The sequence below is a fragment of the Tiliqua scincoides genome, chromosome 4 (assembly GCF_035046505.1).
Source record: "Tiliqua scincoides isolate rTilSci1 chromosome 4, rTilSci1.hap2, whole genome shotgun sequence".
NCBI lineage: Eukaryota > Metazoa > Chordata > Lepidosauria > Squamata > Scincidae > Tiliqua > Tiliqua scincoides.
This window is the reverse complement of record NC_089824.1, coordinates 49,642,053-49,658,860: the sequence shown is the minus strand read 5'-3', so window position 1 is coordinate 49,658,860 and position 16,808 is coordinate 49,642,053. Positions and strand designations below refer to the sequence as shown.

Sequence of the window (16,808 nt, the reverse complement as noted above, 5' to 3'; positions counted from 1 at the left end):
AAAAAATATTATGCTGGCATTTGAACAGATTTTCCTGCTGCAAGAATCAATGGAGGTTTCCTCAATAAGCAAAAACTACATTGGCAGATTCTCTAGAGAGGTCCATCAGCACCAAGGAAGCTAGAAGGTGGTAGCAAATAATAGAAAAAAGTCAACATAGCATTAAGGTGCTAGAGAAAAGCTGAGAGTCACCCAGCCTACCCTGCTCTGATTCTATACACACTAACCCATTTGCAGAGCCATTTAGCCCTTTGCATACTGCACATCATAAGCACTGTTTTTTACTGCATTTTAGATTGTGAGCCCTTTTTGGACAGGGAACCGTTTAATTATTTGACTTTGCTTTTAAACCACTTTGTGAATGCTTTTATTGAAAAGCAGTATATAAATACCTTTAATAATGATAATATTCATGTTCAGTGAATGCATGGGAGGGGAAACATGCCCACTGGTCTTGCTTCTGACCTTTGCATAATAAGGTGAAGCAGGTTTTGAAATCATGTGTGCCCGATTAGCAAGAGTTTTTGACACACATTGCTCCCTCCACTACTTTTATTCTCACAACAGCCGTGAGAAAAAGGGTAAGGCTTCATGACTGAATAATGAATTCAACCTAATCTCCTAGATCCTGGTCCAGTACTTCAACCACTACACAACCCTGAAGACTAAGTCAACATGTGAAAAGGACTCTACTAGTTTCCACACAGTTTAACCCTATGGTTTTCTAGATCAGTATTGTATAAATTGAGATAACATTTCATGTTAGAAGTATCTGAATAATTTGAAAAAAAATGTTACTAGATTATGTTGTAAATGCATGTACCTTTCCCCCTTTATCAGTAAATAAAGGGGTAAAGGTAAATAAAGGGGTTTATCAGCTATAAGGATTTTCACATATCCATACTGCACATATTAAGACCATCCCTCTTTATTCATACCAAGATTTTTGATATAAGGTCTGGGAATGGTTGTGGGGAGAATAACCAAGTCTAGGCGCAATCCTAACCTCTTATGTCAGTGCTTTCCAGCACTGGCATAGCAGTGCAATGGGACATGTGCTAATTTCTGCAGTTGGGTGTCACTCATGGAGGCCTCCTCAAAGTAAGGGAATGTTTGTTCCCTTATCTCAGAGCTGCATTGCCCTTACGTCAGTGCTGGAAAGCACTGACGTAAGGGGTTAGGATTGCGCCCTCTGTGTGAAGGTAAGTCAACCCCCACCCTCCATTTTACCCAGTGGGTAGACCTTCCCTCTGTTTGGAGCTCTGGCAACAAAGAAGGGGAGAAGGAGAAGCAACAGCTCTGCCATGCATGCACAGGAAAGAATTTCAGGAGGTTGGATTGAAGTTTGGGTTTCTCACCCTGGTAGAAGTCCAGAAGGACCCCATCTCAGGAGTGCTTCTGCAGGCTTTAGGGAAAGCACTCTTCAGGAGCCTCAGAGGACTGAGCACAGCTCGGGAAGAGGCACCCTCCTTCATGTGACACACACTGCCTGATGGGTAGCACATCTCCACACTTTCAAGGCACTTGCACTGCAAGCTCCCTTTTACAGTGTACCTGTTTTGGTTCTGTGTTTCTACAAATTACTGTGAATATGGGTCCTAAAGAACAGAAGAAGATGGGAAAACAATTCATGGGAAAAGTGGAAAAATAGGTGAAACATAAGAGAGTTGCTCATAGTTTGCAACTAAAGCTTGAGGTGCAAAACCTCATTATGTAATGCTAGAACTTCTGGAACATTTTCATTGCCGACTTTAACATTATTGATGCTGTATTAATGGTTGTTTCTTCTATTTTATAATGCACAAAACTTTTCCTTATGATATTAGGCATTTAGGGTGAGTTTGGGGTGAACTTGAAATTGATCTGGAATGAGTTAGAATTTTTCCCATTGAAATTAATACAATAATTGTACTAATCTGGATTTTCACTATAAGGGCCATTTACAAGATGAATTTACAGGTAAAGATAATGAAGGAAGAGTGTATTGTGTTTTTAATATTGTGTATTGTGTTGCCAAAGTCTTTCCCAGTTTGAAGAGACACTTGGCCAACAGACTGAGGCAAAGAGGCAAAGAAGGAAGGCCCATAGCCAGGGAGACAGACCAGGGACAGACTGCACTTGCTCCCAGTGTGGGAGGGATTGTCACTCCCGAATCGGCCTTTTCAGCCACATTAGACGCTGTTCCAGAACCACCATTCAGAGCGCGATACCATAGTCTTTCGAGACTGAAGGTTGCCAGCTGATTGTGTTGCATATCGGTGCAAATGTTGTGAAAATACTAGCAACAGGGATGGCACAATAATATTGCATAATTAGTTTAATCCTTCATTAAAACAATAGATTTCAAAAATGATCAGGCTAACTATAATGATCTGATCCACAAATCATTTGTAAAAAAATCCATAAACCTATGTGGTCCTGACCCATGCCATGAAATGTTAAGGATGTACATTTTATCCCATCATACTTCTATCAACTTGCCATCAAATGGACCACATCTTGTATTTCTACATCTCTCCTCATTTCTCTACAGGTTGTGCCTCATTATCCACTAGGGATTCCATTCTGGAACCCCCAGTGGATTTTTTTAAAAAGTCAATGGATACCAAATCAGTGGAAAAATCATTTTAAAGACCCACTTCCAGGTTTCTTGCTCTTCCATTGTCGCCCCAGAATGCATTGCTATAGATGCTGTACTGCATTCAGCCGCTAAATGGGGTGAATAATGGAATGAAATTATAATTATTTAACAGCATAAAGGTAGAAAATGGAATTTTGTTGCATTTTTCCTTGTTACAAGACATTTAATGGTGGACCTCGGTATCAGTGGTGAGTCAAATCAGTAGATACCAAATCAGATGATAACAACTTATGCTTTCAACGCTTGCTATTATATTTTTAATCAACCCATTTTGAGTTGAGTTCCATTTTCTCTTCCTTAAATAAGAGAAGTATAATTGCACAGTTTACTCTCTGATAGTAAAAACAACAAAATGTTTTGTAGCACCTGAAAAACAGACATTTATTTCAGCATAAGCTTTCATGAACTGCAGTCCACTATGGCAAGTAAAATTCCTGTAATGGGAATGTGGCCACATGATTCCATCACCATGACAGACCTTGCAGAACTGTAAAGTTTCTAGAATACTTGACGGAACACTTACTATGCAGAGATACTTTCCTATCATTACACTGCAGTATGCCATAGTTAAGTTTACTTATCATAGTTATTAATCTGATCCCTCAGGCAATACAATTTAGACTGCAATCCTAAACACACATTTCAGGGAATAAACCCTATTGAACACAGTGTGCCTTACTCCAAGTAGACATGTATAGGGGTGTGCTGTTAAGCTTTCTTTTTGAGGTGTCGGTTTGGTCTGATTCCCTGGAAGGGAAAGGTTACTGCCATTTAAGTTTGGTTCCTGAGCTAAATCTATGCATCAACTCTTGCTAATCAATATTGTCAGGTATAAGTAATGTCACAACTTCTCTCCACATATTTTTGTATCTTTTTATTCCTCTCATCAAAAAGGTCCAGCACCACACAGAAACAGCTTCTGGTGCCACTGGAACTGATTTCCAGATGCTTCCCAGTGATATGAATTATTTAATTGAATACATAAATGAATGTACGATAGATAGTCTATGTTTTTAGACATGCATGATTTTTTTAACCTCACCTATTGAACTATGCTTCACTGGAACTGGAAGGATTAGAAATGGTTAGTAAGTTTTTCAAGCTTCAAATTAAATGGCATAATTGCCAATAACAATGCAATGATAAAGCATGGGTGATTTGCTTCTTTTCTACACTGCAGGCTTATCAGTATAATAAAATGTGCAGTTTCCAGAATGTTAGCATTGAGCTGCCCAGGTATCAAGGTGAATAGAATAATGGAATCATAGGAAAATGGAAAAAAAATAATAATCACGGGTTGTCAAGTCCAATCCACTGCCAAATTTAGATGGTCTACCTAAACACACGCTCTTGACTACCTACTCACATTTCCAGTTATAAATACTCTTGCACATGTGGTTAGAATTGGTATTCCAGTTCTTCCAATCTTCTGGCCACATGGATTGTATGCACCAAAATCATTAAATAATTGTTCAACTTGCCCTAAAAGATCTTCAGTAATTACTTAGGTAACATCTTTCAATACAGCACTCTTAATAGTTGGAATGATTTTTCCCATTCTTTATATTCCAGAATATATATTTTTCCCCAAGTTAGAAGAGATATGCAGTGTAAAGTTGGATAAGATAGAGTTGTGGAAAGTTGAATAGGATAGAGCCTATGTTAGTGCTGCTCGATGTTCTAAAGAAGGCACAATTGGATGTTGTGTTACAGTAAATGCATAGGCTCTAAAATTGATAATATCATGTTTCTGGAGAAAAAAATCTGTTCTGCCAATTCGGCATGGTTTTTATGTTCTCAGAGTGATGTGGGAGCTGCCTGTGTCTGATTGGAGCCTACAACATTACATTAATCTCTTTAAAGAGCAGCTGCATTGGGCAGATGAATGATGTGGTTCTTTCCTATGCCAGTTTATCCAGCCCCTACAAAGAGGCAATGCTGATCTGGGAAGGAAACATGTCATTTACACAGTCTACACAGGATTACAGTCATCATCAGAGCAGTATGGATACCTGCCATGCAGAAACAGCTTCCATACCCCCTATCAGTGTGTGCAGGGTCAAATTAAACTTTAAGCATGTTATGGAGGCTGGCACTTGCTTTTTCTTCAGTGAATATCAAATGTGCCCCCATGTGTCAAAACTGTGGCAAGAGGAAGGGGGAATCAACCTTTTTCCTTTGCCATGGTCCCAATCTTTTTTGGACACCCCCCCCCCCCACAGCTGCTATTTGCCCTTGGAAAAAAGCTCCCACCATAGGAGCATTTTTTCCTCAAGAAAACAAACTGCAAGAACTGGGGGTGGTGGAGGATCTGGAGCAGGACTATGGTAGAGGCACAAGACCTCTCTCCTACTTTGCCACATTCCTAATCTGTGGGCGGAGGAGGCAAGGAATCTCTCTGCTGTTAATTGAATAATAAACAAGCATCCTAGCTCAAATCACCTACTCAAAAAGGTATACCTTGACCCCTAGTCAATGGGTAGACTTGTGATTTTTCAATGATAACAAAATAAAAACACACAATACCGCTTTCTGCACTTCTCGTTTTTGTAAAAAAAAAAATCCAAAATCTGCAAAAAATAAACCCATTTTCTAACACCGAATTCACTGTGTAATGACTATGGACCCAATCCTATCCACTTTTCCAGTGCCAATGCAGCCACAAGGTAAGGGAACAAACATTCCCTTATCTTAAGGAGGCCTCCGTTACTACTTTTCCACCACAGGATGCAGTGCACACCCCAATGGCATGGCTGCATCAGCAATGGAAATCTGGACAGGATTGGGTTCTGTAGCTGCATCTGCTGACACTATACCTGCGGTCCTCAAACTCTCAGGGAGTTTGAGGACTGCAGGAAGGCAGCGGGGACAGGGGGAAGGCAGCGATGTGATCCCCAGGATCATGTCGCTTAAGGGGGCTGCAGGGACAGGCATTTACTTACCAATCCTTACAGCAGCCTCCCGGGAGTGTGAGGGGCCCTGCGCAACCTTCCTCAGGGCTTCCCAGCCTTCACAAAGTGAAAGTGGAGTGATCGTGTCCCACATTTGCAAAACTGGAAGTGGAGCGCAATCGCTCCGCTTTCACTTTTTGAAGGCTGGGGAGCCCTGTGGAGGGTCGCACAGGGCTCCCCGCACCCCCGGGATGCTGCTGTAGGGACTGGTAAGTAAATGCCACTTTCTGCAGCCCCCTTAGCAATGCGATCCTGGGGATTGTGTCACTGCCTCCCGCCTACCCCTGCCCCTGTCCCTTAAGGGGAAAGATTCCAGGGCCCTCAGGCTGGGGTGTTGCGATGCCCCAGTTTGAGAAGCCTTGCACTATATCATCTATGGGCCCAATCCTATCCAATTTTCCAGCACTGATGCAGCTGCAATGCAGCCTTAATGTAAGGGAACAAATGTTCCCATACCTTTAGGAGGCCTCTGTGATTGCTGCCCCACCACAAGATGCAGTGCATGTTCCATTGACACAGCTGCACTTGCACTGGAAAATTGGATAGGAATGGGCCCTATATCACCTACCACGTACACTTTTAAAGCTATTACAATTAATCATTATAATTTATCAAAATGTGCCTTTGGGATAAAAATACATACTGCTTTCTGCACTTTTTTTCTTGGGGGAAAAAACAAAATCTGTGGAAAAAATAAAAACGTTTAAGAACACCTCTATATGTATTAAAATCTATAAACTCACAATGTTAGAAAAATGCAGGGAATTTATAACACAAATTGCAATGATTTGTGGACTTCCAGTATTTAGATAATAATGTAAGAAATTCTAGTTATATGTAATATTTGGTTCTGACTGTTCAATACACTAAATAATGGATTTAATTTTCATTATTCAGTGTTCACATGGTTTTAAATGTCATTATTATACAACTGAGAAAATCAATACCTTTTTTAAAAAAATTATTGTGTAGTACTGGATAGCTTGTATTTCATATTCTAGGTATGCAGCTAATGTAGTTTTTGTTTTGTTCTGAGAACTGTCAATTTGCTTATCACTCAATTACCACTACATTTGGGTTGAATGTGATTTTGATGTTAATTCTGGCAAATTCTGAATTTTGCTTTAACAATTCTGATGCCTTTACTAAACAACAACCTCCTTCTGAACTGGAGGATGTAATTTTTGATGTTGATTGGGTTGTGCATCCCCATTTAAGTCCACCAGGTGTTACACACGACTAGTTCCATATAACTAGACCTGGCTGGGGGCATTCTGATGAGCATGCCCTATCTCATTGGATAGCATTGTTTTTACATGTAAAGTGGTAAAAGAACCACCCTGACATAATATTAAGTTTTTCATTAGCTTTAATTCTTCATGACTTGACCCAGTTTAAATTTTATGAGCAATGAACTTAAAAGTTCAGATTACAGAATAGTGTTTTGGCACATCAGAGTGTCCAAGAATTTCTTTCAATTTCACTAAGGTTATATAAGGTTGATGTGATCTGTAGTGATGGAAAATTTTATTTCTAAACAGGGACTAGATGCTGTTTGGTTCTTGATTTGGTTCATTAAACCCCATGAACACTAAGTGTTCTGGGATCATTATCTACTTCCAGAATAAAAATGCATTAGCCCTACAGGATTATGAGCCACTTAAACAGAAGAAATCAGTATGTTTCAACCTATATAAAACCTACCATTTTTTTCAAGATCCGTCAAGAATGGTAGGCAGCACGTACCTTAAATGAATAGATGGATTATTGTCCTATGACAAACTTTCACTTCTAGCTTTGGTTGCCTTCCTAGCTTTATTTTAAGGCAGTTTATATACTCCCACTTATAAAGTATGTAGTCTAGTATAATTGTTACCTCATTTTTTCTCTCTCCATCAAATATAGCATAACTTGTTTAGATACCATTACAGGTCACAGAATGGAGCACGCAGACTGCTATATAAGCACAACATTACAATCAAGAGTGGGTTGGATCCTCACCTTTTTCACTGTGGTTATCAAACGGAACTCCTTCCCCAAAGCATTATAGAGTGGAAGCTGAGGATCCAACCCAACGCCTTGACATATTTGCACAGATATTCATTTGGCCTTACATACAGAGATAAATATTTACAGAAAACTTTGCTACTAAGTATTGCTAACATACACAAATACATATTTGAAGCTCAAGCCTAAGCAAGCCTAAGCATGCCTACTCAGAAGTAAATCCCATTTATTTTAATGAGACTCCCACTGAAAGTGTGTAAAGGATTGCACAGTTGTGAGTAAATGTAAGTGTGTAAAGGATTGCAGCCTGAGTGATTTACTCTTTATAATACCATACATTGCTAATTGATATGTTACATGTTATATAGTTGCACATTCCATAAAATGTTGTTGATACACTCAGCATAAGTTCATTTTGGCATTGCAAAGGATGAACCTGATAATGAAAGATTGCATGTTCTTCAGCCACGTGATGAATATTCTCAGTTAATCTAGCGGGTGAGTACACAAGCAACCACAACACTAGCTGAAGCTCATCATTTCACCTCTCCCTACAAACTATCTTCTCCTCCTCCTCCTCCTCTGAAAGTCACTAAAGTACCCAACAGCAAGATGCTGGAGATCAAATCAGCACAATCTCCTCCCATCTTAGGCTGCAATCCTAACCTCACTTTCCTGGGAGTAAGTCCCATTGAACACAATAGGACTTACTTCTGAGTACACCTGGTTAGGATTGTGCCCTTAGGTACCCAACTGTGGGTCACTGTGTCTTCACCTGGGAGGGGAAAGGAGACAGGTTTCAAACAGGTTGATTCACTGGTATACTGGTCTGTTAATTGACAGCACAATCCAATGTACTTCTGCTCAGAAGTAAATACTATTGAGATTAATGAGATTTACTCCCAGGTATAAACACATCCTTATATGTGTATAAAGTTGCATCCTTATTTGTGAAAGTGGCTTGCAGCATGGTGAGCACATGGAATCCTCTTCTTATATGATGTCCATTTCCAGTCTAACGCTTTCATACACACTTGAAAAAATATTAAACATTCAAGAGAACCTTTGGAGAAATTACTCTTCTCTGTGTTAAGTTGCTCTGTTGGAGGTGGACAGTACGGCACAAACTTTCTCATATCAGTGGTTCTCAAACTGGTGGGTTGTGACCCACCAGTTTGTGTAATGCTTCCCCTATCCCTTTAAGGGGTGGGGGAAGCGACATTGTGACCCCCAGGATCCTGTCGCTAAGGGAGGCGAGGGGGTGCTTTTACTTACTGTGTGTTAGGGCAAGCAGCAGGAGATGCAGAGGGCTCCCTGAGGCTTGAAATCTTCTGAAACAGCAAGTGCAAGTCACTTCTGGTTTGCAAACGCTTGCACTTGCTATTTCTGAAGATTCCAAGCCTCGGGGAGCCCTCTGCAGGGCTCCCCAGGGCTCCATGCATCTCCTGCTGCTTGCCCTAACACACAGTAAGTAAAAGCACCCCCTCAGCCCCCCCCCCTTAGCAACACAATCCTGGGGATTGTGTCGCTGCCCTTGCCCCTCCCCTGCAAAGACTTACTTTGGGAGGAAAGCTCCCAAAAGGTTTAAGAACCATTGTTCTAATTGATACGTGATCTCCTAACAACAACTAACAATGCAATCTTATGCATGTCAATTCAAAAGAAAGTGCTATTATAGTCAATAGGGCTTAATCCCAGGTAAATGTGGACAGGATAGCAGCTTAATAAGAGATTTCACAAGCCTGCATTTATTGTCGCCTGTATCCTACTCTTCCCTTCACTGTACCTGCTGTTGATCCAGTCGCATCCTCTTTGCAGCATTTCTGCTTTCACTTTCACAGGCTGAGGCCAGGATGCTCTCTGCTACTGCTGAAGTAAGGTGTGAAGGAATGGGACGTGACTATGAAAGAGAGAGAGAAAAAAAAACATAAAAACATAATTAAGATCATCACCAAATCCACAGCAGGGCACGTAAGTAACATGTGTGCAGGAGGGTCTATTCATTGACATGTATTTTGCATTAACAGAAAGTGGAAATGGAGATTGTCAATGTGAAGAATGAAAATTAGTTAAGAGGTTAAAGCTGCAGTTGATCCACAGATCTCTCAAAAGTGTGTTCTTCCTCTGTCCCAACATTATTTTCATATGGTTATTTACATATATTCCAAAGGCTGCATTTTGAGGAAATATTCCTTTGATGGGAATATGAACTGTTTTAGTCTTGAATTACAATAAATAATATTGACTATAAATTGTACTATTCTTTATTCTTGACTGCATATTTTAAATCATCATTTTTTTTTTTTTTAGTCTTTCAACTTAAACTCAGTTCGCCATTCCTAGGAACTGGCTAGTCTTGCTTACAAGATTGCTAAATTAAGGCCTCAGTGTTTAATTAAGGAGTGTGTAACACTGAATTATATCCTAAGAAATTTAGTCATGATTAACAGCCCAATCCTATCCTTCCCCCCATCCAATGATGCAGCCGCGCTATGAAGTCTTGTGCTATATCCTGCGGGGGGGGGGGCAGTCACATAGGACTTACCTTGCGTAAAACTCGGAGGCCCAGAAGGGTCTACTTGGGCCTGCACCAGTGAAATCACTGGTGCAAGTCTGTGTGGACCTGGGTTGGGGGATCAGGTCCAGGAAGGGAGTCTGGATTCAGCAGATGCTGCTGTCACCAAACCCACCCTGTTCCCAGCCCTAATCCACCTAATGTCACCTGTTCCCAGCCCTAATCCACCCTCCTCACTATCCCTATTGCTGCCCTGTTCCACCCACCCTCCTCTCTTCTACCTGCCCCCCCTCTGTTCTGCCTCCCCACTGGCTTATCTGGGTCAGCCGACTTCCATGAATCCATTAGCTCATGCGCGGACACTCTGGCCTCCCTCTCAGTGTTCTGGCAGTGCACAGGATCATACGCTGCTGGAGAGGTTTTTATGACTACTGTAAGGTAGTGTCTGCTGGTAGAATGCTGATGCTCATTCTGCCAGTGGATTAGCCAAATAGAATTGGGCTGTGAGTCTCATAAGGCTTAAGTTAATCATGACTAACTTTCTTAGGTTGCAGCACACTGTTAGGACTTTACAAGAAACTGGATACAGATATACCCGCTGGACTGTGCAGTCCTTTGGTCTTCATGAAAATTTTTTTCTTGATAATGATATGCATCAGTAATTGTAATCTCTATTATCATATCATTGTTGGCTTTCCTGACATACTGCACTGACAGGCTGCTAAGCTAAGCAACAGGTTTGCTATTACCTTCTTAAGAATTATCTATATAATATGCAGGTTCTCTGTAAAAAAATGGCTCTCTGACCTATGGTATTTAACATCTTTGCAAAATCTGAATATTAGTTGAATACTATTTTGAAATGCATTAAATTATATTTTGTTTTTCTCAACAATACAAAACCCACTTTAGCGGTTCATAATGTGCCTTAAGAGTCACCCAGTCTCATTCTAATGCATGTCCATTGCCTCACACACAAATGTTGTTTCTGATTTATAGTTGTTGGTTGTATCTCAGTAAAGATCCAGCTGTCACACTAAAACATAAAGGACTAATCCAAAGGCTATTGAAATGAATGTGAGTCATTCCATTAATTTAAATAGTGTTTAAGTAGTCTGTTGGAACTCTTGATGGTAAATCAATGGTAACACAACTACTAAAACATGATGCATCAATTAAAAAATGGAAATGACTGAATTTGTAACAAGTTGAAACTGCTGGAAGTCTGGCAATTTTAATTTTATGACACTTGTACCAGTGCTTATAACTAAAAGTTGATAGATTTTGTAATACTTGTAGGCCAAATTTGTTTCACAAACATTCCATGTGGGATAAAATCCTGCCAAATTTAAGTACTCTTGGTATCAATTGTGTATAGTAATTAGCTTTCCCATTGAAATCAGTAAGGTTTGGAAATATCTAACTTTGGTTGGACTAGCACCAACTAATTTTATTTAAAATATAGCCCCTGTGTTGCAGTATGAGTGCTACTTTTTTGCTTCCATCGAATTATAAATAGGACATAAGTGTCTTCAGTTTTCTTTATATTCAGTTTGAAATATGACTTGTTACTTGGAAAGACTTTTATTAATTAAAAACAACAACTGGTTTATGCGAATGTCCACATATTCCTGAGGGAGAATCTATCAGTTTTATTGTATCTGTTAACGATGTCAAGTAGATCTAGAAATACAGTCTTTGCTGTTTGTATTGAAGCACCTTTTGCAAAATCCACAATGATAAAATATAAAAGGCCAAAAGATTTGGAAGGACTGTTCTATCTAATTTGGAAATTACCCATCAGAAGAGCTGTAAAGAAGGAAAATGTGGTTTAAAAATGCAGTCCTGTATGCTTGGGTGTGGCCTATTACTTTACTAAGACCAAAGGACTTCTGCCTGTAACATGCTGTGGCCAGGTAAACTGGAGTGCTGAATGCTAGTCAATATAACTCCTGAAGAACTCTTAGAGTTGACCTTGAGAACCTGATTTGTTGGAACACAGAGACTAGTGTCTGCAGCATTAATAAAGAGATGTGCTTTGGTGGTGAATCATGATGTCATTACATTTTGCAATACAGTGATTGTATTGTAGAGAACAACATCATTTTTATCATTTTTTTGAAACAAAATGAGTTTGCTGTTGGACAATACATAAGGAATACATCCTATTTCCTAACTTCTAATTCATTGCTTCCCAAAAGCCTACAAGGGAGTTTGGAGCACTGTAAGTTGTTGTGGGGGAGGGGGGAAGGCAGTAATGCAATCCCCAGGATCATACTGCTGCCAGGGATGGGAGGGAGGTTTTCTACTTACTTGCAGCCAGCGCTACAGTCTTGGGGGATTCGGAAGGTCCAGGGAGCTCCCTGTGACTGCAAGAGTGTTAGAAGTGCCCTTTTTTCTTTTTTAAAATACTTTTACAGGCATGGGGAGCCCTGCGAAGGGTTCCCTGCACCCCCCAAACCCCTCAGGACTACGGTGCTAGCAGCAAGTAAGTAGAAAACCCTTGTCCTGTCCCTGGCAGCAGCACAATCCTGGGGATGGTGTTGCTGCCTTCCCCCCTTCCCAACCCTTAAAGGGGCATTGGCCAGTGCTTCCCAGGCTGGTGGGTCACAATCTACCAGTTTGGGAGACCACAGACCTAATTTGAACAAAGTTCTTGTCTCCAAGTCATTGAAAGCTGGAATGACATAACTCAAGCAGACATGCATTTTCAATTAACTTCTCTATCTCCCAGTTAGGTTTTTCACAGCTGACTATGTCTGCCTCAGTATATTAGGTTCATTACATTGACTGACATCATCTAATAATGAATGAGGTTTAATGAAAGTGGATTTATGTGACCCCACCAAATAAGTCTTACAAATGGATCTTGCAGAAATCATTGTGGCTACACAGCCAATTGTGTCCCCTTCAAATAAGATTATTTCATGGCGAGGTCTCCCAGCAGTGTTTTTGAAGACCTAATCCTACACTAAGAAATAGGTTCCTTTCAACCAGCTAAAGCCATCTACTGTACCCGTCACCAGACCATGAGTTAATACTCTGACACAGTAACATGGACAAATCCAATAATTTTAGTCACATTTACAGAAGGCCATTCAAGAATTAAAGCCTAATAGCCCAAAAGTTGAATTATAGTCATGTTATAAACTGTATTTGTTAAGGGATCTTTATTTGCCAACAGTTCAGTACGGTCTGATAATGTAGGGCAAGGCTGAGCATCTAAGGGCGCAATCCTAAGCAACTTTCCAACACTGATGTAGCTGTGCCAATGTGGCGTGCACTGCATCCTGCAGTGGGGAGACAGTAAGGAGGCCTCCACAAGGTAAGGGCATATTTGTTACCTTACCTTGGGTCTTCATTGCAGCTAGGTCATTGCAGCTAGTGCTGAAAAGTTAGGATTGTGCCCTAAGTTTACATGCTTGGGAGTAAATCAGTGGGAATTACATCTGAGTAAATACATTTGAGGTATATGAAATACAGGTCCAATCTTGTTATACTTGGATTTTTTATACACTGATTTGACTCAACACAAATGGCCCCTGCAAATGAGAAGGAATGTGCTGATCCCTGGAGAAGGGGAAAAATGCACCCCTTTACAATGCTTTTCTTACTGTTGTAGAGATTTTTATCTCAACATGATAAGAAGGGCCCTTTAAATGAAAGGAAAACAGTTCTTTACAATAAGTTAGAGAGAGGGCAGCCAGCTGACAATCTATCAGTTATTCTCTTTCCAAGGCACCCCCTCCCTTTCCCCTGAACACATGAAAGAAAATCCTTTCTAAGCACCTGGAGACAGATTGATTGTTGGATTGTCATCTTATTGACTCTATCTTAACATCACAAAGGACAGCAAGGCTGTTTTTAAATCACCTGAGCAAAGGGACTTTGTTTTTTAAATGGATTTGCTATAATATGATTTTGCCATTCACTTGAGTTCTGGGAACGGAACCCACACGAATAATGAGACTCAACCTGTACTGTATATTTCAAAGTATCTCAAAGCTAGCTGTACAGATATCTATAATCTTATGTCCAAAGACAGAAATGTAAAAGGAATGAATTTAATTCCAGTAGAATAATTATTCAGAGTATTAATTAGCTTGTGTACTGTGCATCAAAAACCAGTTTTAGAATTGAAATGTGTACAGTTTAGTATGTATATCTCAATGTATTTCTACAATAATTTCTACAAATAATACTGATTTATCTTTCAAATCTAATTGCGTTTGTGCCCTAACAGCCCTAGCCATGTCAAAGCAATCCTCCCCACGTATGTATATTTGGAATTTAAAACTTCACATAAAAACCCCAAAATATTTTTCAGGTACTTCTTCCTTCTTGTCCAGTAATTCTAAATATTTCTTTTCTATTATAGTAAGCATGATTTATAATGTGTAATATTCTGTCAATGAAATGAGATCACTTTAAACAGCACATGAATATACTCACCCACATCTTCTTACAGGATTAAGATTGAAAAGGAATTCTTGAGAATAGTAGCATGTTTTTGAAGTGCTCTCTCTTACTATAAAACATGCAATTCCAACTAGCTCAATATGCATGTCTGAGCACCGGTCTGTATTACAAACTAAAGAACAGCACTGCACTCTGTTGGATGCACTGATATTGTTCTAATTTAACATGTTCACACATCCACAGTAAAGACTTTGTTATAATGCCTGCAGGACTGCATTTTGGCCTGAGTTACAGCGTTCTTCATTCTTGGTTTGAATAGAAATGAAAGATGCAAAATCTCAGCAAAAAGGACAGGTTGCTCACCTGTAACTCTAATTCTCTGAATGGTGATATATAAAGACATATACAGTGGAGTTCTGTGCATGCTCAGAACCAATCTTGAAAGCTTTTAGAACTTTGTTGGACGTTCTTCCCATGTTTTCAAATGCACACTGTGTAGCTTGATGGTGGGAAGAATGCCCAGCCTCTCCATTCCTTTGAGGACCATTTGTTAAGTTCAAACTGTAACAAGTGAACAGAGATTCAACAGTTGGGGCCAAACCTGCAAAGGGAATGGGCAGGTGGGTTGTGCGTCTGCACGGATGACCTCTCAAAGAAATATAGTTACAGGTAAGCAACCTGCCCTCCCTCATGGTGACTGTGCATTCACACATAATGAAGACTAGTTAGCTTCCCATTACCAGGTAGATAGAAATCAGTCAGGCAGAACAGCACACCCACATGTGGCAGCAGTTCTTGATGTCATGTCGAGAGTACTGTATATTGCTTGATAAAGGTCCGTGGTGCCTTGTTGCAGAGCTCCATACTGCTTGCTGCAAAGCTCTAAGAGCAGAACACCTCTCTGGTTCATGGTGGAGGCTGACTGCACTTTCAAGGAAGCTGGCAACATCTTCTTGGCTAACTGGTAAGCCAAAAAGATAGTTACACAGAACAATCCTGTACATATCCTTTAGAAGTAAGTCCCAGGGATCAGGGGTCAAGATCTTAGTACTTTGAAGATGGCCAACGTACAGAAATGTGAGCTTTCTTCTGTTGCATTCCACAAGTCCCACTGATTTCATGGGAGCTGCAATCAACTCCCTATACCTACACTATGTTTTGGATGGCATGTTGGGATGAATGGGGCACACCCTTGAAAAAATTGGTTGGAAGACTCCACCGTAGCAGAGAATGTAAGAACTGGTGTTTTAGAAGTTACTGCTTGGATTCTGCCACTATAAGTCAATCATCCAGGTAAGGGAAAGCCATTATTTCTCAACACAGAAGGAACACCGTGGCTATAACATTATGCTTTGTGAACACCCCTGGTATACCAAAGGAAAGCATGATATTGAAAGTGCTTAGTGCCAACTGCAAAGCATAGGTACTTCCAATGCAGTGGATATGCTGTAAAGTACCTTGAGTAAAAATCTCAGTGATGTTAACTAAGAAGCAATGGCTCAGTGGTTCCTTCCTAGAGAAGAGCATGAATTTTGTTTAGTGAGGGTTGGGTGACATGGAACACATTCAGTGGTAGGTTGTGTAAATTATATGGCATAGCCAATTCTGACTGTGATGATTGCCCATTGGCCTGATGTGATTGAATCCCAAATGCCTACAAAAGTCTTTAGACACTTTCCAAATGTCTGCGAGAACACAGGCAGAATATAGATACACATATCTCCTGAGTGCTATGGACTCAGCTATGGTCCTAGATGAATAGTCTATAACAGAGGTTCTCAAACTGGTAGGTTGTGATCCACTGGGGAACTGGAAGTAGGTCATTCCCCCTTCCTAAACCAGAAGTGGGTTGCGATTGGAGATTCGAGCTGTTTGGAGCAGTGGGGAGGTTCACAGAAGGGGCTGTGAGCCCCCCACACCCTCCAGATGGTCAGCGCTACTCCCACCAGATATGTTACAAAGCCCCTTGGTTGTTGTCACTGCCCCCCCCCCAACCTGTAAATACTTACAGCGTTCCCAAATTCTGTTTGGGAACCAATAGTCTATAAGATGTTGATTTTTTTTTTTAATCACTTCAGGTACCTCAAACTGGAAGATGTTGATGGTTTTACAATCATCCTCCCAGCTTGTTCCAAAATGAAAAAAACACCAAAACTTTCTTTCCAAAGAGTATACTGTACTCTTTTGCACTGTACAAGAGAGGAAGTTGCTAGCTTTAATATTTGCGGCAGCTGTGATTTTGGACTTTTTAGCTACATTATCCAACAGAGCCAGG

At 40.4% G+C, this 16,808-nt stretch overlaps 1 protein-coding gene across 4 annotated transcripts in view; it reads right to left on the bottom strand.

Moving 5' to 3' along the window:
• NOL4 (nucleolar protein 4) overlaps positions 1–16,808 on the bottom strand; it is a 191,252-nt gene that overhangs the window by 7,050 nt on the left and 167,394 nt on the right. For 3 of the 4 annotated variants that reach the window (XM_066625199.1, XM_066625200.1, XM_066625202.1), the window contains one exon: positions 9,386–9,499. The exons of the other annotated variant lie outside the window; for it this stretch is intronic. In XM_066625199.1, the coding sequence (XP_066481296.1) occupies positions 9,386–9,499 (114 nt within the window). The remainder of the gene's footprint in view (positions 1–9,385; positions 9,500–16,808) is intronic. 4 annotated transcript variants of the gene reach the window in all.